The sequence below is a fragment of the Embiotoca jacksoni genome, unplaced genomic scaffold, assembly GCF_022577435.1.
Source record: "Embiotoca jacksoni isolate LCO1_2020_lvr unplaced genomic scaffold, fEmbJac1.0.p SCAF_8, whole genome shotgun sequence".
Taxonomy (NCBI): domain Eukaryota; kingdom Metazoa; phylum Chordata; class Actinopteri; family Embiotocidae; genus Embiotoca; species Embiotoca jacksoni.
The window spans coordinates 13,907,780-13,927,205 of NW_027185436.1; the positions used below are offsets into that span (position 1 = coordinate 13,907,780).

General features: G+C 40.2%; 2 protein-coding genes across 3 annotated transcripts; one reads left to right on the forward strand and one right to left on the reverse strand.

Annotated features, from left to right (window-relative positions):
- Nucleotides 1-506: 506 nt before the first annotated feature.
- Nucleotides 507-5,486, forward strand: ankdd1b (ankyrin repeat and death domain containing 1B). Of its 2 annotated transcripts, XM_069138884.1 has the most exons (15): nucleotides 507-842; nucleotides 1,221-1,321; nucleotides 1,451-1,549; nucleotides 1,665-1,763; nucleotides 2,091-2,195; nucleotides 2,293-2,394; nucleotides 2,554-2,652; nucleotides 3,149-3,247; nucleotides 3,422-3,520; nucleotides 3,702-3,800; nucleotides 3,913-4,011; nucleotides 4,198-4,293; nucleotides 4,671-4,872; nucleotides 5,112-5,243; nucleotides 5,345-5,486. In XM_069138884.1, the coding sequence occupies exons 1-15, from the start codon at nucleotides 671-673 to the stop codon at nucleotides 5,398-5,400; spliced, it is 1,659 nt and encodes a 552-aa protein (XP_068994985.1). In that variant the 5' UTR covers nucleotides 507-670; the 3' UTR covers nucleotides 5,401-5,486. The 2 variants fall into 2 exon arrangements, with proteins under 2 accessions (XP_068994985.1, XP_068994986.1); XM_069138885.1 differs by lacking the exon at nucleotides 2,091-2,195.
- Nucleotides 5,480-14,967, reverse strand: poc5 (POC5 centriolar protein homolog (Chlamydomonas)). The gene is made up of 13 exons (XM_069138883.1): nucleotides 14,882-14,967; nucleotides 13,808-13,888; nucleotides 13,253-13,397; nucleotides 12,486-12,587; nucleotides 12,143-12,330; nucleotides 10,631-10,807; nucleotides 9,971-10,075; nucleotides 9,042-9,221; nucleotides 8,361-8,538; nucleotides 6,975-7,099; nucleotides 6,619-6,720; nucleotides 6,140-6,310; nucleotides 5,480-6,005 (listed from the first exon to the last, which is right to left on the reverse strand). The coding sequence occupies exons 2-13, from the start codon at nucleotides 13,886-13,888 to the stop codon at nucleotides 5,871-5,873; spliced, it is 1,689 nt and encodes a 562-aa protein (XP_068994984.1). The 5' UTR covers nucleotides 14,882-14,967; the 3' UTR covers nucleotides 5,480-5,870.
- Nucleotides 14,968-19,426: the final 4,459 nt, after the last annotated feature.

Consider the following 19,426-nt stretch of genomic DNA (forward strand, 5'->3'; position numbering starts at 1 on the left):
AACAACAGTTGTTCCCTGAAGAAACACAGGATTAGACTGGTTTAAAGCAAGTTTGTGACTGGATGGTTGTTGTTTTGAGTCTTGACTCAGACAAGAAAGAACTATAACAAAAACAAGCCGGAGGTGGAGCCACGCAGTGACCAGCAGCTCAACACTGTGCTGCCTCAGGTGGTGAATGATTGCGGAAAAAGAGCATGTGTAACTAGCCTTAACTTCTCCGAACAAACAAGTTCCTTATGTTGATCTATTGTAAACATTGTGCTGCATTAACAGAAATTGAATTGAAACTAAATGCTTGGTATCAATGTGTAAATTAAGCCGTAGTTGCGCCACCGACTAGTCATACTGTATAACTAAGGTGAAGTGTGTCACGTCATGTTAACTATACTATGTTACTTTTAGCCTGCCTCTCATGGGCGTGAGCTGATAAAGTAAACACGGATCAGCCCCACAGCATTAAAACAAATAGGAGTGCACTTCCATTTCAGGTTTTGCTGTTTGCTATTTGAAGACCAGAACTACATGAAACTGGGTAAAACAGGGTTTCTCCATTTTCTGTGTGGTCTGTTTCCTCGGGCATTTGGTTAGGCTTGCTTTCAGTGTGTACATTATACTGTTTATTACACCACGCCCCACTTTGCTACACAAAGAGGTCACACAGAACTGCCTAATGGAAAAAGGAGCTTTGGCTTTGAGGTCGACGGTCAAGAAGCGTCCCAAGAAAGAGAATCTGGATCCTCCAAAGTGGATGAGACGGGAGACTGTCAGTGGATTTGCAGACTTCATACTCAACAAGTCCTCAGACAACGACATGGACAACAGCTTTGACAACAAAGAGATGTGTGAGTATGCAAGGATAAGAAATGAGAAAAGCAAGTCTCTTTTTGAAACTGAGCCATTGATTTTACTCTGTAAAGTATGAACTATTAATTTGTGATGAAGAGACTGTATGGCCATGGCATGACAGTTTGGTACCAAGAAATGCACTATTCACTGTGTATATATTTATATATACAGTATGTTTGCTGTAGGGGTGTCGATACACTCTCATCCACAGAAGGTACACACTCATCACTGTTTACCTTACAGCATGTTTGCTGTTCAGGTTTTGACATCATGTGGTTGTGAATTAAGCCTAGTACACACTGTCATGTATGTTGAGTACATTATGTGAATAGCCATACTGTCTGTAAAACCCTCCTGTCTTCTGTGTTGTGTAGTGCTTGAGGCAGAGAAGAGGTTTATGGAAGCAGCTAAGAGGAATGATGTGGAGACCATGAAGAATCTTGGAAAAGGGCTGAACGCCAATGCAGGAAATGTGGTGGGTCAAAAAAGACAAGCAATCTTATCACACAACATTATTTAATATCACACAGGCCCAAAGGCTGAACAGCTCTGAGGTTTTGGAGAGATTAAGTGGATAGTATATTCATTAAGTTGTTTGCCTCAGCATAATAGGACTGCCCTTCACTATGCAGTAGCTGGCAAAAACAAGGAAGCCGTTCAGCTTCTTCTACAGCGCAGGGTCAAGGTGGATCAAAAGGACAAGGTGAGATGGAGTGAAATGTATGAATCTGAAGGATTGAGCCACAGACAATCGCTTGTGTAATTTTGTAATTTTACAAGTAAGCACAACTTTCTGTTTTGTGTTCTGTTTCTGACAGTATGGAGTGGTACCCATTCATCTGGCGGCCTGGTTCGGCAGTTTGGAGATCCTGAAATTATTAGTGCAGGCTGGGGCTGAACAGAAGGTTGAGAACGAGGTGTAGTAGCAGAAAGAGTTTTGTTCTGCTGTTTTTTCAGTAACTCGGAGAGAAAAATACCCCCAAACTGGGCCCATTTGTCTTTTAATTTTGTCAAACATTTCAAAAAGACCTGCTGCTCCTCAGGCATGTGTTGATTAATTTCACCATCCTGGATTTAGACTTTAACATTTGTATGCTCGTCTTGTTACAAATCTCAGGGCAGACACACTCCTTCTTCTTCTTGTTTATCCTTTTGCTTCCTAATGCAACTCAAGTTGCTTAGACAATAGCAGTTTGACTAGACTGAAAATGTTCCCTAAATTAAACTCACTATTTCTCCCTCAGGAAGGAATGAACATTATGCACTGTGCTGCCATTAACGACCACACTGAAATTGTAGAGTATATCGTTAATGACCTGCAGATGAAAGAATTAGACAAAGATGACCAGGTATTAACTTGATAAGCATTTTTCATCAATCAATTCACTTTCTGTTGAAGTAAATTCGGTAAATGTGGTTGTCTGTACCTTCATTCTTACATTTCAGTCAGGACACCGGGCATTTGCACTGGCGGCAGAGCACGGGTGCGTTGAAATGTTAGAGATACTGATGGAGCCATACAACATGGCCACCATGAAGCCCAACAAGGTGCGTGTGGTTCTCTGTGCGGGGACTTGCTTTTGGTGCATCAACATGGCTGCTTATGCTCACATGTATCTGAGAGCACACTTCTGTGTCACACCTGCAAGAAAACTCAAAGTCAAACACTCTTTGATGCGACTTGTTTCCCTCCCTCCCTTCTGCCAGAGAGGGGACACGCCCCTGCACTTAGCTGCCAGGACCGGCCACTTGGACGCCGTCCAACTGCTGCTGCAGAGCTTTGATACTCGGGATGAAGTCAATATGGTAGACAATCAGTGTAAACATCCTCTCTATCACGGTTTGGTTTGTGGCAGTGTGGGCTCAGTGGATAATCCACTGCTGGATGGTGGCTCCATTTTGGATTAATTAAGATGTATCAAACATGTACTGGTGACTACAACAACACATCGTGTGATCTGGCTTGGGTTAAGTTAGGGGTGCAGCTCTGACTGATAAATTATAGCTACTTGGTCATATTTCTCTCTGGCCGATGATTTCTTTTGACTAAGCTGGGTACTTAATGAATATAATCTGAGTTAAGAGTGACAGTGTGATTCGTTGTTAAATAATTTGAAATCAGCATTGAACCAATTTCCCATAATTCGCTGGTATGTTTCCTTGAGTGTAAAGAAGAGTGGTTTATTTCTGAATTCTAGTTGGTAAGAGGTTAGATTTTGTGAGCACAGTAAATCCTTTTGAAATGTAGAGATTAATTTTCTATTCCAGCGCCACCATTATTGATCTATCTTCTGTGTTACAGGATGGCGAGACAGCTTTGTATCAGGCTGCAGTCAATGGTCAGGAAGAATGTGCTCTGGCCCTGCTGGAGGCTGGCTGCGACCCCAACGTCCTCACAGCGGTACAATGAGGCACTACACTGACTCAAATAATTAAATCCCCGCTCCAGTGCCCTGCTTATTAATGATACCGTACTATCACATTCATTACGGGGTTAATCCTCAGGTCAGCCAGGAAATATGTCATAAATAAAATTGTTTTTAATACTGCACAGCTGAACTCCCTCTCTCTGTAGGCCAAATGCAGCGCTCTCCATCCAGTTTCAAAGAGAGGAGACGCAAGTCTTGTCCAGCTTCTCTTGGAGTTCAAAGCCCATACAGACTTTCAAAACCAGGTTAGTAAACACAGGCCAGGTGGCAGCAGTCACTCTCGGTAAAGTTTGCAGAACACTCTCTGACACATCAACTTTGCTGCTGACATGCTGACTTTAATCATTTCTACATCTTTTTTTCCCCCCAACAGTTCATTTTGTTGGCTAAAGCTACTGTATGTAACAAGAATATTTTTGTCCTTAGCACCTAGAGGCACCTCTCCACCTGGCAGTGAAGAACAGTCACATCCCTGTCATCCATTCTCTACTGGAGGCTGCCTGCAACATTAATGTCACCGATAAGGTATGATCCCCCTTGTAACACAGTAAAATAAGGCACCAGACAACATACATAAACAGCATTAAACTAGTGGAATGTTTTCTGCATTGTGTTGTTCTGTCCTATTATCCTATAGAGGTCCCAGACCGCTATGCATCTTGCTGCAGAGATTGCCAGGATTGAAGTTGTTGAAAGTCTTCTTAAAGCCGGGCTTGATCTAACACTCCAGGACAGAGTAAGAATTCACAGCATTTCTAACAATAGTTTAGTTTCCATATTAATTAAAATTGTACTACATAGTCAGGCCATCCACAGGGCAAAAATCTCTATGATGTATTTAAGCAATAATAGCTCATGATACATTAAAAATGCAATTGTAAATCATTTGTTTATTTCAATACTCATGCTGGATTTGGAGTAGCAGGGTAAGACGGCTCTGGGTGTTGCAGCCAGAGCAAATGAGGTGATTATTGTGGACATGATCATCAAAGCAGAGAGATACTGCGCCTGGAGAAAGGTGAGACATATGACACTTGAAGCTTTTACAGTTTTCATGTCTGCCTTACTCCATTCTTAAGGCTTAGAAATCAATAATTACACTCAGCAGATATGATTCATTTCTTCACGTCACGTTCGATTAGTTGAATCCCTTCTCATACTAATAAAGCATCCACTGCAAAAAAAAAATAGGACATTTGACAGGCAATTTACTATCTATTCAATTAAAGTTATGCCTGATTCATTTCCATTATTGATTTTCAGGACGTTTAACTCTGGCATTCATATTGCTAATCATGTGTGTTAGTGTCTTTCCAATAATCTCCTCCTGTGCCCGTGTTTTTTGAAGCTTGTGGCCTTTATCATTCTGCTGACAAGATTTAATTGCCCTTTCAGGCCAATCCTGAGCTGAATGAGAGTGTTCACAGCGAGTATCCGCTAACTTTTAAACTTGACCACCGCTATGAGACCAAGCAGCTCCGCTCGATGGCCTGGCGCCTGGCGCACGAGCTCCTGAAAGCAGGAGACTGGAAACGACTGGCAGAACACTGGGGCTTTACCGAGGAGCAAGTGTCTGCCATCGAGGAGCAGTGGACAGGTGCCACAGCTCACACACTGACAGGACACGCTTTCGACTGTGCATTTGATAACTCTGAAATACTATAACATAACTCTCCCAATACCAACATGTTACAAATTAAAAGCCCTGTCCCTTGTGAAAATGATATTCTAGAAAAACTTATTTTTATGTTCTAACACTCAAAGGCAGGTTTTTTTTTGTTTTTTTTTACTAGCTGAATTTTCCTGTTTGTGGAAGTGCTGTGTGTTTGTCCACAGGTCAGCACAGCTATCGAGAACATGGGAACAGGATGCTGCTGATCTGGCTCCACGGAGAGGAGCTGGCTCAGAAGAGTCCTGCTAAAGAACTCTACCAGGGCCTCATCCTCACAGGGAACAGGAAAGCTGCAGGTACATTCAGTTCACGTTTTAAAACAAATATGAACTTATAGCTGAGCTGCCTTCCACGTGTGCCAAAGTCTTACTATAAAAAATGTCAACTTGTCTTCCAGATAAGATTCGGACGGAGGCAGAGAGTACCAGCAGTAAGGGCTGCAGCATTTCATGAGGACGAGCACTGCAACAGACAGACTGACGAAATGAACTCCATGTTTACGCCACCGACAACCACTTATCTGCACAGGGAGTTCAAAGTCAAATAATTTATTTAAAAAATAACACTGTGCTTCAGCTTTGGTTTAGTAAACTAAACAGCCTGTGGTGTTGGATGGTCACCACATGTACAATGAACAATACACAAATATATGTGATGTTACACTGTCACGTGTGCATAATTTAAAATAAAACTTTCATAGGAAATTCTAAACGGTCTCCAGTCAGTAGTAATTAAAACAATTTCATAGGTTCCTGAGAAAAATCCTATTGCTCATGAAATTGTGCCCTATTCATTGTACGATATAAAAACAAATGGACTTGAAGCTAAACTATAGGTAACTTTTCCGAGGATTGCTGCATAGAATGTCTCAAATCTTAAATCTAGACTACGTGAGCCACATTTTGTGTGAGATATGTATGTGATCAGTCAACTACTTTGATGGAGTGTACATGGCACGTGTTGGAGTGTGTCCTGGAGGAGCCTTTGCCTCCAGTGGAGGAGTGGCTCTGTTGGGAGGAACGAGGAAACTTAGCAGCTGTAGCCTGCCCGATGGTGAGCTGAAAAACATAAAAGAGAAACGGGAAAGAGTATAAATAGTATTTTTCAGCTTCACATGACAAAAGGTGAATGCATAATAACACATAGATAATAATATTTTAGAGTAACAGTAGCGCCGCACCGTGTCCCATACCTGCGTCACAGGATGATGGCGTTCGATTATCACAGAGCTCATGGGCGGAGCCACTCCCGTCACCTGGAGGTTGCTGCGTGCTGCCTTCCCGACATCAGTGCGCGCAGTGATGCGAGCAGTTACAGTCTTTGAGGATTTTTGTTGACCTGTTGCGATGATACGCCCACTGACCTGAAACAAATATTAGTGCGTCCTGTATGAATACGACGACTGGAGAAGACGCCTTTTTTTTTTTTTTAAAGCTTATTTTTTGGGGCATTTTCTCTTTATTTTCGATAGCGCAGTACAGATAAGCAGGAAATGTGTCGCCCCATAGAGAATTCTTTTGTTTACAAAACTTGAGACATCCTGTGTTGTTGGTCACCAGTTTGATAAACCGTTATTCGATGAGGTCATTTCTATCATAGTGAGGCATAGGCATTTTCATTAATTTAAGGCAATTGTACCAGAGTCAAAAGGTAAATATGTCTAATGCTGACCTGTTTATGGGAACTTGTAATGCCCCCAAGTGGGAGTGAGCTGTGCACCACTGTAGTGGGAGAGAGAACTTCCTTCTGGGACATGGAGGCACCAGAGCCCACCTAAGGAAAAGGTAATCAAGGAGAACAGGAGTTTAGTGGAAGCAAGTCAGTGCAGCAAATAAAACAGACATCATTATACATTTAACACTGATCGGTAGAAACTATTTTCTTTTAGTGGCATCGACATTCTGTGCCAGAATTTGCAGCAAAAAAAAAAAAAAAAAAGATAAAATCATGCAAATACAAAGAAACTGCACAGAAGAACTGCAGTGTGAATACATGTATGTTTTCATTAGATACTGTCAGTGGCTCACCACATCATCTGCTTCGCTGTGGGAAGGGTCATAGTGGACTGGACTGAACAGTGTGGAGGAGATGGGATGTGGCTGAAGTTGAGCCAGTGTAGAAGAGCCAGCCTCTTCCTGGGGAGCCAGAGGATCTATAGAAAGAAAGAAACAGTCACCGAGTCTGACTCTGGCATATTTGTAATTAGATTAGAAAATCTTCATGACCAGCATCATGTGAAAGAAAAGCCTTCATATATGATGTTTCCTTTTTATTGAAAAATGTCACTTTGTAGCTGTTAATAATGATTAAAACTTGGCAATGCTTTACTGTATGTGATTACATTTGTGTTGCTTGTTTGAAGCCACAGTACATTAAAAACACATTTTGAACCAAATATTTAACAAAGAAGCAATCTTCAACTACACACCCCTGCCTTGGCACCATAAAAAGGTGGATTATCATTAATTATGCATAACCTTTAGAAAGTATGTGTACTAAAAAAAAAACCACCTAAATATGTTATACAAATATTCTTTTAATAAATGAGAGATTATAAAAGAGAAAATCGACTTTTGTCTAATGCAACATAAAAGAGTATTCAATTAACAGCCCGGTCTCACTGTCACATTGAAATGCATTTTCGATTGCAAGGCTCATTAAACCTGCAAGCAGATGGATGAGCAGAAGACCATGTCAGAGATCATTTCTACAAGCTAAAAACTGAGATGCAGCTTCAGAGGCCATGTGCTCAGCAAAAACAGCAGACTAAGACAGCACAGTAGAACTGATGGCAGGATGTGAATTTATAGCATGAAACCACAGATGTAACCGGGCTGGTGTCATTTAAAAGGATTGAAAACACAGCTGATCCTTGGTTCATGTTAGTTATGTTTGTCTATTTTAATATCCACTAATGGTCCCAGTCTTACTATACTACTAAATAACAAGTCGTTTTATGTTTTAATAAATGTTGCAAAGGGATCGTGAGCTTTATCAGCCAATATTTCAGTGCCACCTCAAAATTTCATACATGTGCAATGTATGCCTCAGTCAGCACTAAACACATCCACAAGCACAGTAATTCATCACTTTATTAAGAACAAAGACCCCGTCCCCTCCTGTCATTCATAAATCTACACAAATGTCAATACCACATGGCGGCACTCTATAGGAGAAATGGTGCTTCTGTTTTTTTTCTCTCCCTTTCAGTCTTGACGGTTGCGTTGGATCAATACAGCACAGAGGGAAGGCTAGCGATACAATTACGGTACGTTGTATTGAGCAGGGGTCTTTACAGTGTATGTTGTTATGGAGCTCATGATGAACATAACGGCTCATGTTTTCATGTGCTCGTTGTTGAAGAAGACGGATATTCTCTAAAATTATACGTGTCTGGTAATTCAGTTACAGACCATGCTGATCATGAGGCGGCTCCGGTCGTCCCTCTGCAGTGTTGAACATGCTGAGAGCCTCCATGTTGAGAGCACATACACCCCTCATGAAGGCTTTCTTCATGGATTCCTCATACCGCTCTCGCTCCAGTTGTAGTCTCTGAATCTCTGCCTGGGCCTTCTCGATAGCCTCACAGTGCTGTGGAGGAAGGTAGCAGAAGATGGAAATAACCAGTTCATTTTCAGTTTATAGCATAGACAACACCACATATCTCAGGCCATTATGTTGCACCCTCGAGATACATCTGTAACGCCATCAATAACATTATTAACCCTCATTAATCTTTATTTCTTTGTCAAGCAATTCAAACGTGCTTTACAGCTAAATTTCATTAGTGTGGCTGCTACGCACTGAAATGTTCAAATGGGATTTATCTATTACCACTGATTAAATAAAGTGAATACACATTTGAACATTATCAATACATTTACCTATCTAAGAAATGTATGAATCGTGGTAACCAGTTGTGCTTTGGGTCTGCTTCACGTGACTCAGTTTTATAAATGTAACACTGAAGAAAATGTGCTGGGATTCCTTTGGTAAAACATCTTAATGAGGTAGAGTCAAGTCTCATTATACACACACACACACACACACACACACACACACACACACACCGTTTCATATGTAGGTTTATTTACCTCTGCCAGTTTAGCCTCATAGTCTGTAGACAGGCGGGAGCAGACCTCTTCAGCTCTTGAACGACAAGCTTGCTCCACCTTGACCTTCCAGTGTTTCTGGACCAGAGAGAACCAGCCGAACCACACCTTCTTCTTCAGCTGCAAATTGTAGTGCTGCCGCGCCACCTGAACGGCTTGAGCCTGGCGGGGAACCACAACAGCATGAAAATATTCACAAGGAAATAATTACACCTCTAATTCACTCTCGTACAGCTGCAGTACATTTTCTCCTGCGGTGCAATTTCTGGTAAAAATATAATCATGCAGTTTTTTTGTTGTTGTTTTTTTAAAATGAAATACACAGGTGTTCTGTAAATGTAAAACAAAACAAAAAATGACATTTGCTGGAAAAAAACTTACACAAAGCCTTTTTTAAGAGGAAATATTTGGGACAAAAATGTGGCATATGCATGTTCAGTGTGTAGTGACACAGTGACACATGAGTCGGTAGCTCATGTGGAGAATTTCATTTCCATAAACCATTAAACTGCACAGGCAGCAATTTAGAAATGTAAGATACATTCACTGCCAGTAATTTTATATCAATTTGTTAAAAAAAAAAAAAAAAAAAAGAAGAAGGAAAAAAAAAAACATAAATTATATTAAGTGTTTGACACCAACAGAAATCATTTAAAAACTGAGATTTTTAGACAATCTCTCCAGGGAGATATTGATAGTGTTGCAGCGGGTTGTGCACATGAAAAATGCCACAAATAGTCGACATCTCTTCTCAACGTTTCTGACCCTATCCAACCGATATTTCAGACAGAAATATTAATCTGTGGATGTAAGGGTGTGGAGGGCTGAGGGGGTTTCTGCTTTTCTGATGAAGCACAGCAACCCCTTAAATACCGCAGCAAATAGGTTATGAACTTGTGTCATCCGTGTACCTCTTCTTTGACCTCAGTGCGCTGAAGTCTCCAGTGGCTGAAGGCCTTCATCTTTTCGAGCTTTTCTTTTTTTCTTTCCAACACCTGGCTCAGGTTCACAATCACCTGAGGGAGGAAACATCACGCAATGACCTTCTCGGTCTGCAAAGCAAATAAGATGTTTCTTCTTTTTCATTTAAGTGATGAATGTTCACGAACATAAGAAAAAGATTGAGCAAGTAAGCAAAATAGAGATACACAGGCTCATTGTCTAAACACATTGAACACATTGAAATCCGAGACGTGATGATTAGTCAATTGAATCAACAGAAAATGTATTGGCAACCATTTGAATAAATCAGTAATCTTTTAAATAATTTTAAAGAGAAAATACAAAACATTTGCTGGTTTAAGAAGCTTAAATTAGGAAAAATGTTTAATTTGTTTTGTGTTACATTAATGTAAATTCAATATTTTGATATTCTGAACAAGCTGTTTGGTAATATAAGGTATTTGGTGATGCCAACCTCAACTCCATGATGCTGTGATGGACATTTTTCATTATTTTCTGATGTATTATTGAGCAAATAATTTGTCAATATTAATAAATGTGAAAATAATTTACAGATTAATAGATAATAAAATTGTCTGGAGAGAGCAAATAAATACACATGCAACCACCTCATCTTTTCTCTGATTGGAAGTCTCGTAGGTGTGTAGCAACTCCTTCAGGCTTTCTAGCTCAGACTTCAGGCCAGCTCTCTGGGCTGTGTGCCTCTCCCTCTCCTTCTGCATCTCCAACTTGTGCTGTTCCATGAAGGCCAACTTCCACTTCCGGAGCTCAGTCAGCACATTTGACTAATTAGGGAATAGAGGACGGGTTAGTCACAATGTGTTCATTAGTGAATATGGTCATCATTCTGCACACATATTTGGAGTCATTTTTAAATTATACAAACAGGTGTGCCAGACAGATTATCACTGACCGCAATGGCAAAATATAGGGACCTTGTAGATCTCGTCTCTCGTCTTGTTTTGTTAGATTAATTCCGTGAGACACTGAACAAATTCCCCTCGACTTCAGCCGGATTTATGCTTGTGGACAAAGTGCTGGGTATACCACCATAAATGCCTTTGACACAGGATCTGATTTACAGTTCTGATGTGCACATTTTAAGGACGTTCTACTCTAAGGTAATATTGGCTTGACAGATTGATGGTTCTATTATGAACACACCGAAAGTGTCTCAAACACAGTTTATTTTCACAAATGTAAAGTTGTTTAGTTTATTTGGAGTGTAAAGAGGCTCTCAAACTACATATTCTTCCAATCAAGTGAACTGCAAGAGTCTCAACATCTTCTCCCACAGTCCCGTTCTCTACTGCCTTTTCATGATTCAGACTGCACACTTTTATCAGCACAGCTCAGCAAGTGGTTTGTTGTCATCTGCTCTCCATGAATGAGCAATAAAAAAATCACAGGAAAAGGGCAGGATGGACACCCACATGGAGCCACCCACCTCCTCAAGAATCATTCCACTGGGAGAAAATGAAAAGGTCACTGGTTCTGTGAAGAGTAGAGCTGTCATCCTTTTCAAAAAGCCTTCCTAAGTCTCAAACATATTCCCTGTATAATCTCTGATCTCGTCTTCACCACTGCCTTGTGAACATAGTCCAGTTTTAGTTTCATTCTATCCATCTCATTCTAACTTTCTAATTACGTGAGTATGGAAAGGTGAGTGGAGAAATTTCATTATGAACCCAATATGCTGAATTAATTCACTGAAACACTGAAAATGTATATGTTGGAAACAGCATAATTATATTTGTTTTCTAGATTGGTCTTCAAAGGCTTGATTAATGCTCTGTTGACACTGTGACACAGATTTGACCACTCATGCAAAACTCTTAATTATGATGAAAATAAACATTTCTCACAGTAAATGAGCAATTCAGTTTAATAATTTCCATTTATCTACAGTAAACCCGCCAGCTCGGACATATTTCGCTGTAAACTCAAAACACACTGTTACATGCACTGTATATACATTAAAGTAATTATTATTTACCAATGTTAAAACTCCCATATAGGCATACGACATTATTAATTGGCTCTGAAGCAGACAGAAAATAACATCTATTAACTGACTGATTGTGGGAGAAGAGTTCTACAATATGAGGAAGAAGACTGACCTTCAGGTTGTTGCTCCACGTGTCCAGAATGTTCTCCATCTTGCTTATGTTCGCGTTTGAAATAAACATCTCTGCCACAGCGAACTGAAGAGGGTCTGGGCTGTTTGGCCTCGACCTCTCAGACGCCACGTCCAACCTGTCTGAGAGCACCGACGCCCTGCTAGACGACTGACCTGCCATCTTCTCAACTGAAGGGCAAAAAACACGACAGCAGACAGACAGAATATCACTGAGAATATGAAACTACATTGCAACCAGATGCAATTATACCAAGAAAAAATAAATACACAATCACACATAGCCATTTTGTTCCTTTGTTGTTGTTTTTTTAATATAAGTTTACCATGAGATGCTCTTGAGTGTGTGGATGGCTCAACAATCAGGGGGGAGGCCTGTGATGATCTCACACTCCTGCTCCAATGCCTCCCATCTTCAGTGGCGGGATCTGACAGAAGACACAAAAGTTGCAGCAAGCGAGTCAGAGAGGGAGGCAAAGCAGTGAAAATAGATCAAAATGGAATTTTGCGAGAATCAATTCTGTAATGAAAATAGTGATCAAAGGGTAAAACTAAAATGCAAAACTAAGAAAACACGAGACAGTTTAAGAACAGAAAATGGGATGGTGAGAGTGGTGAATAAGCTGAGCATGGTTTCTCGTCCAAGAATGCATTTATGTCAATATCTTAATTCAATTCTGCAGAGGGAAGTGAAAGCCTGCACTCTAAAGAGCAGTATGGGCAGAGTGCCAGGAGATCATTACTAATCAGCCCGTCTGCTTTCTACATCCCTGTGCACCGCTCCATGACAGTTAAAGCACTAAACCTCCAACGAGAGCCGTGAGGGGAACTGATGCGACTGTTTAAGATGTGGGTATCGCAGGGGAAAGAGATAGGGGGTACAATGTGACAGACTGATATCTAGTCTAGAAAATATAAAGCTGATAAACAGACACTACATGTTCTCCATGCTGGGATGCCACAATCCTTTTTGACAGCCGATTATTTGCTGGGGGTTTGTGTCTGGAAGGGCTCAAGTTGAGTTTCCGTCAGAAAAGCTTGGTGAAATGTGTGTGCATGAATGTGTTCTATATGCAGGAGGAACCCAAGTTACCTGATAGGTGCTTTGACTTTGTGTTGTCTTTACTCCGACCCTCTGCAACCAGATGTACGTTGCTAGGATGCTTCCGTTGAACGACGGCGAATGTCTCAAGCTTTGGCGTGACAACAGCATAGCGGAGGAGCTCTTCATACTCATCCTGTTGATCCACAAAGAATACAAATAAAACTGTGGGCCCATTTCTTGGCCATTGTTTCCGATTGTTTACGAGAACATTTTAGTCACAATTTTTAATTCTGTGACATGGTGATGCAAAGACAGCTTTACATGAAGTCCATTAGGTCGAGCAACACAACCAACTAAACAGATTCCCAGATGACTGACTGGAAAACTTGTAGTGAATGTTAAAGTTACTTAACCAAGTACCTGCTTGGCAGAGCAACTTTTGTCTCAACATTTAACATAATTAAAAAAGCTACTCATTTAGTTGTACAAAACAACATCAAATTCGTATTAATATTTTGAGTGTGTAAATCGTTATATTGGGTTGTATTATTGATTAAAACTGCAGATCTCCAAATTTATGTGCACAAAGCCGTATAAAATCACCTGAAGGTCAGAGGACATAGAGCTGCCCCGGTCCAAGTCTCTGGGCAGAACAGGACTGGTCGATCCTTCTTCTGAGGACATCTAGGCAAAAATATACAGAGTCGGAACAATGTTAGTTTAACACAACAGCATGATCTTACAATGTCAGGCCATAGTGCCTCATGATGTAAAATTTCCTCTTGAACATAAAATGTTTCTGTCTTTTAGGATGATAAGGGTCAAGTTATAATCTTCGTCAACAGTAGAGCAGGAAATGCCTTTGTACATGTTAAAGTTAGGACTAAATTCTACAGTTATTACATTATTATTTACTTTCCAAGAAAAATACAGTTTACATGCAGTGGTGGACAGTACAGTCATTTGCCCAAGTAGGCCTACTTTACTTAAGTACAATTCTGAGGTAGTTGTACTTTACTTGAGTATTTCCATTTGACTACACTACATTTCAGAGGGAAATATTCTACTTTCTACTCTGATAAGAGTTATTTGACAGCTTTTGTTACTATTAAAGGTGAATATGTGCCATAATAGATAACATAAGCTTTTAAAATACAACACATTGTTGAAGATTAAAACAGAGGTTTCCGACCTTTTTGTCTTCTAACGTCTCACAAAAATCAGTGGGTAGTCAGAGTCAAATTACTTTTTAGTAGGACTTCTTATACAGTACCTGTACAGTACTGTGTTGGTACTTTTCTAAGGATTTGAATACTTCTTCCACCTCTGCATTCATGTGGTACAAAACGAAGAAAACCGTATGAAAGTGAAACTACATACTCAACATACTTGACTCAATGTCTTCTTGGTAGCCGAAACGTAATTCAATATACAATAATAAAAAAAAAATCTTACATTATGATTAAAGCAGCTGACGATAGTACACACTACGTTTACTTTCTCTACAGTAGTGGCTTTAAGCAGATCATGTTAGCGACATCACTGCTAACGTTAAATCCGAAGAGACACACGCTTCCGTTTTGGCTGTCGAGAGTCGAAAGAACACGAATTAAACTACTTGACGCAAGTATACCTTTAGAGACAATATATGTGGCACCGTTTTCAAGAAATCCTTACTTGTTTTATTTATCTGTGAAGGGCACCACATCTCCGTTTTCCAAGTACAGTCGTCAGTTGGAAAGTGCTTGCGTTGCCGTTTCAAACAGTCCGACTCTCAAACAACAGATCCTCTGATTGGCCGCTGCTTCCAACGTATCTTGTTAAATCGTTTCTGGTTGGTTCAAATATCTCCCTGGCAACGATAAGCGGAACAACGCTAAACTCACCAGTTGCTCCTCCTGTAGTTGAAGTGAAAAGGTCTTTTAAAAAAAAAGTTCTGGGATTTTATAAGGTCGGTTAGTTTATTTAACACTTATTTTGACCGCTAAGATAAGCACAGAGTTGTAAGTATGTTTTTTTTTTTTTAGGCTCAAGGCGTCAAGTACAGGTATTATTGGTAGAAAGGGCTGAGGACAGACGAGAACATAACAAACCCCACACGTGTTACCTCATGAACCTCCCTGTGGTCATTCCTCTTTTCACTCAGGCAAATACGAAAACACAGACAGTGGTTCACGAGCTGAACTGCAGCAACGTCTCAACCAGTTGAAGACGTAACACTTATTACGACACATACATACGTGGGACAGGCCCAGGTTTGGACTGGGACAGACTCCAGAGAGAGAGGACATATGGTCTTATTTTAGCCATGGCAGAGCTGCAGGTGGCAATGTTGGACTAGACCTCCACGCCTGGTGTGTGTGTGTGTGTGTGTGTGTGTGTGTGTGTGTGTGTGTGTGTGTGTGTGTGTGTGTGTGTGTGTGTGTGTGTGTGTGTGGAGGGAGGGAGGGGTGTGTGTGTGTGTGTTTGCAAGGTTGTCACACAGGTGGCAGTGCAATAATCTCCCCAAAAACAGCAGATTGATAACTATTCACAATCTTTAGGTTCGATGGGAGAATCACGGATTTTAGCTGATACATTTTGAATCACATTTATAGTATAAGCAATGAAGGAATTTGAAATGAGGGCCTGGCACACGCGCACACACGCGCACACACACACACACACACACACACACACACACACACACACACACACACACACACACAGGCTACACTTTTTTTTTTTTTATTACGTATGATGCAGGCTATGAATTTGAACCAGAATTGTGAGGTACAGAGGATAATCCTCACCGCTCTGTGGGGGTGGAGGTTTCCTGTTGAGTGACAGGAAGCCGTAACTCCCACAGATTACTTTTTTCCATTTCAGAGCAGATGATTCACATGTTTTAAAAGATTTTGGTAAAGCATTCACCACAGTTTCTCTCTTGGGGTGATTTTTGTCATTACGACGTGGCATGTCTTTGATTCTCTATCATGCTATTGATGCTGTATGACTCATTTTCTGACTTTAATTCCACAGCTCAGTTGTGACCACAGGTTTGTGGAATGGTTGCTGGCTTTGGGTAAGAAATTCAGCTTTTGAATCAAACAATAGTTTATCTTGATAACAATTTATAAATGTCATGTGGTTAGTGTGAGAGGACAAATTACCAGATTTGTTTACTTCCTGTTCGCTCCTCCGGAAGAAGACGCCTTCCTTGGACACATTAATAGAACTATCATGTATTCTTTAAAGGGTCTAGCATTGCTATATTTTGAGAATTAGACTGTTGCATATATATTTTGCTAACAAAAAGCGTATATTTATTGAATATAAAACCCAATATGTCACCAATTTAACCAACAAAACATAGTAAAGAGCATAAGGTTTGTGTGCTAGGGAGGTCTAAGGATTAAGGAGGAAAGATTGAGAAGAAAAGATTTAGGATTAAACATGTTAAGATATTAGAACAAGAACAACCAAGGAAAAGACAACCGCAGAATCGGTGTATGCAGTGTCGGTACTGTATTTTGTATTCTGCTGTAAATTCAATTGTTAATCTGGTATAGTGCCCAGTCTCTTCTGGTCTGGCATGCGATATGTGTTTTATGTTTTTCTTTATTCACCATGAATAACATTGTCCGATGTGAGATTTAGTGAAGTTATACGAAACTGAATTATTAACTCTTAAAGTATATGGAATCCATACTTATCTTGATTAAAGGAATGCAGCAGCCATTACTCTTGTCTTTCGACTTGCATGTGCACAAACATGAATAAAGTAAGAAGTAAAAGCACAGACCTGAGTTTTAACTTATTCACAGATGATAGATAGAGACCTCCATTCTGCACCCACTCTGTAAAATATTTTCCTTTTGTTGCAGACAAAGGTAATGTGCCACTGTTGATTGTGGTAAGATTAAAGCCAGTAATACTTCTACAGATCCCTTATGGATATTTCACCTTCCTCTTAGCAAAAGAAATGCACCTGGACTTGTGTGTTGAAATGGGATTCAGCTCACATTCTCCTCTCATAGCCTGTTCAATCTGTTCCAGGACAATAATCACAATCCATTTGACTTTCTTCCCTCTGGTATTTTAGCTCAGCTACGTTAGACTATCCAGGACCTTGCAATGGTAGACAGAACAGAAATTTAGAAATAATGTTCCGCGCTTATACATCCTGACTTTGTTAAGGAACTTTTTCTGACCAGACTTTTGTTCTGCAGTTAAAATTTAACAGATTCAAGCAATGTCTGGTATTAAGGCCCCTTTCGAATTGTCATTTCATCTGTTGCTTTGCGATTGGGAAACAGCGGATTACAAACTTGGTGTAAAATTGTTTCTGCCCTTGATCGATTTTCAGTCAGACGTATTTACAGACAGCTATAACTCCAGAGGACAACAACTAATGTCCTATCATCAATCGTAATGTTATCAACCCATTTTTCTCATATATGAGACAATAATGACCTTTCACTGAACACAATGTTACCAGAACTCATCTTAGAGTTATTCATAGCTGCCTGATGTTTTCAAATTAGTTTTCATTACATTTTGATGGACCAGGACTTCCCCCTTGGGCCACTCTAATCCATCACATCTATCTATCAGTGACACCAACGTTCCTTTGTTTTGCTTTCGGAAAGCTTGGCTACTGAATTCTCTAGCTCTTGTAAACCAAAGGCATCATTGTTTTCACTCAGATAACACAACCAGATGAGATACAAGGCAGCACATTTTCTTTAATTATACACATAACATATCCCTGCAGCATGATGAAAGCTGAGTCCAGCATAAAGTGGTCAGCCATCTGAGTGCAGATGAGCTGGAGGCTGACAATAAAGATGGAGACTAAGTCAGTTAGCCTGAGCTTTTATCTCCACAAGGCACAAACAATTACCATCAGTGTCTACATCCGTTTGTTATAATCCAAATGAAGATAAACAGCAGACAGTTGTTCCAGTGTACCTCCACCTCTCTATTAATTTATTAATGAAAGCTGGCCCTGCAAGTACTACATTCATTTTAGATCTCTGGACAGTAAGATATGTAACATAAGAAAAAGTGGAATTGTAAGCCATTGCAAATCATTCATGTAGGGGGGTGCATTGTTTGTCTATTGAAACATTGATTGTATTTGGTCGACTAAAAAACTCAAGCATACAGTATATTTGTTTTCTATATCATGTTTTAATTTATGTCATCTTATAAAGAACCATGCTCCGAGTATTAATCCTTTAAAATATGTGCATAAAACACACAAAAACAGAAGGAGACATGCTTCCATATAATTTCTATATTATATGCATGTATTAATATAACAGTGTAATGTTGTATGTTCATATAGTATATAAATTGTACATATCACAAAATCTACAGCTCATATGGGGAAGGCAGAGGGATGCCGAACAAGCAGTGAACAATCTCAGCCAGCAGGACTGACTATATGAGATTCCAACACTGGAACGACAACCAGTATTAGGCTGCATTTATCAAGTGTGGCATGGGAATTAAATTAACTTGACAGCTATTCTTCATACATGTCAAAGTCCAATTCAAAAGAAAACATTAGTACTTATTGTATTTGCACTATAATAAAAAGATACTGAAATCCATGAGCATCTTTCTTGCTTGTGTGCATGTTTAAAAGAGGAGAGAGAGAGCTCTGACATGCACAGTTGTCTGTGTGTGTGTGTGTGTGTGTGTGTGTGTGTGTGTGTGTGTGTGTGTGTGTGTGTGTGTGTGTGTGTGCGTGCGTGCGTGTGTGTGCGTGTGTGCGTGTATGTGTGTGCGTGAGGGTCATTCTACTGTCCTGTACATTAAGCTAAGTGCTCCTCAGCTCTCCAGCAGTAATAAATGGAGTCTTATGGCTTGAGGGTGGTTTGTTTCCCAACTCTGAATCAAAAGCAGAGAGTGTCCCAAAACCCCAGGTCACTGCTTCTGTGAATCATCAAATTCAAATTCAGAGGAAAAAGAGAGATGCTTTTCTTTACGTGTGTGTGTGTGTGTGTGTGTGTGTGTGTGTGTGTGTGTGTGTGTGTGTGTGTGTGTGTGTGTGTGTGTGTGTGCACGCTTTTATGTCATGTGTGTATTTGTGCACAGCATCATTTACAATCCAATTCAGTGTCCTTTGTGGTGAATATGATGCACAGCCAGTGTTACAGCCATCTCTTGGTGTTTAAACTCAAGAGGCAAATGCACAACCAGAATGCACTATTGACTGCATTTCCTTCATGT

Bases quoted from the DNA above. Each gene is read 5' to 3' on its own strand.
- ankdd1b (XM_069138884.1), top strand. From the start codon at position 671: ATGGAAAAAGGAGCTTTGGCTTTGAGGTCGACGGTCAAGAAGCGTCCC. The intron at 2,653-3,148 runs GTAGACAATCAG...TCTGTGTTACAG, and splicing joins CTCGGGATGAAGTCAATATG to GATGGCGAGACAGCTTTGTA. The intron at 4,294-4,670 runs GTGAGACATATG...TTGCCCTTTCAG, and splicing joins GATACTGCGCCTGGAGAAAG to GCCAATCCTGAGCTGAATGA.
- poc5 (XM_069138883.1), bottom strand. From the start codon at position 13,888: ATGTCCTCAGAAGAAGGATCGACCAGTCCTGTTCTGCCCAGAGACTTG. The intron at 12,331-12,485 runs GTAAACTTATAT...TTTGCCCTTCAG, and splicing joins ACACTCAAGAGCATCTCATG to TTGAGAAGATGGCAGGTCAG. The intron at 6,311-6,618 runs GTCAGCATTAGA...TATTTGTTTCAG, and splicing joins TTACAAGTTCCCATAAACAG to GTCAGTGGGCGTATCATCGC.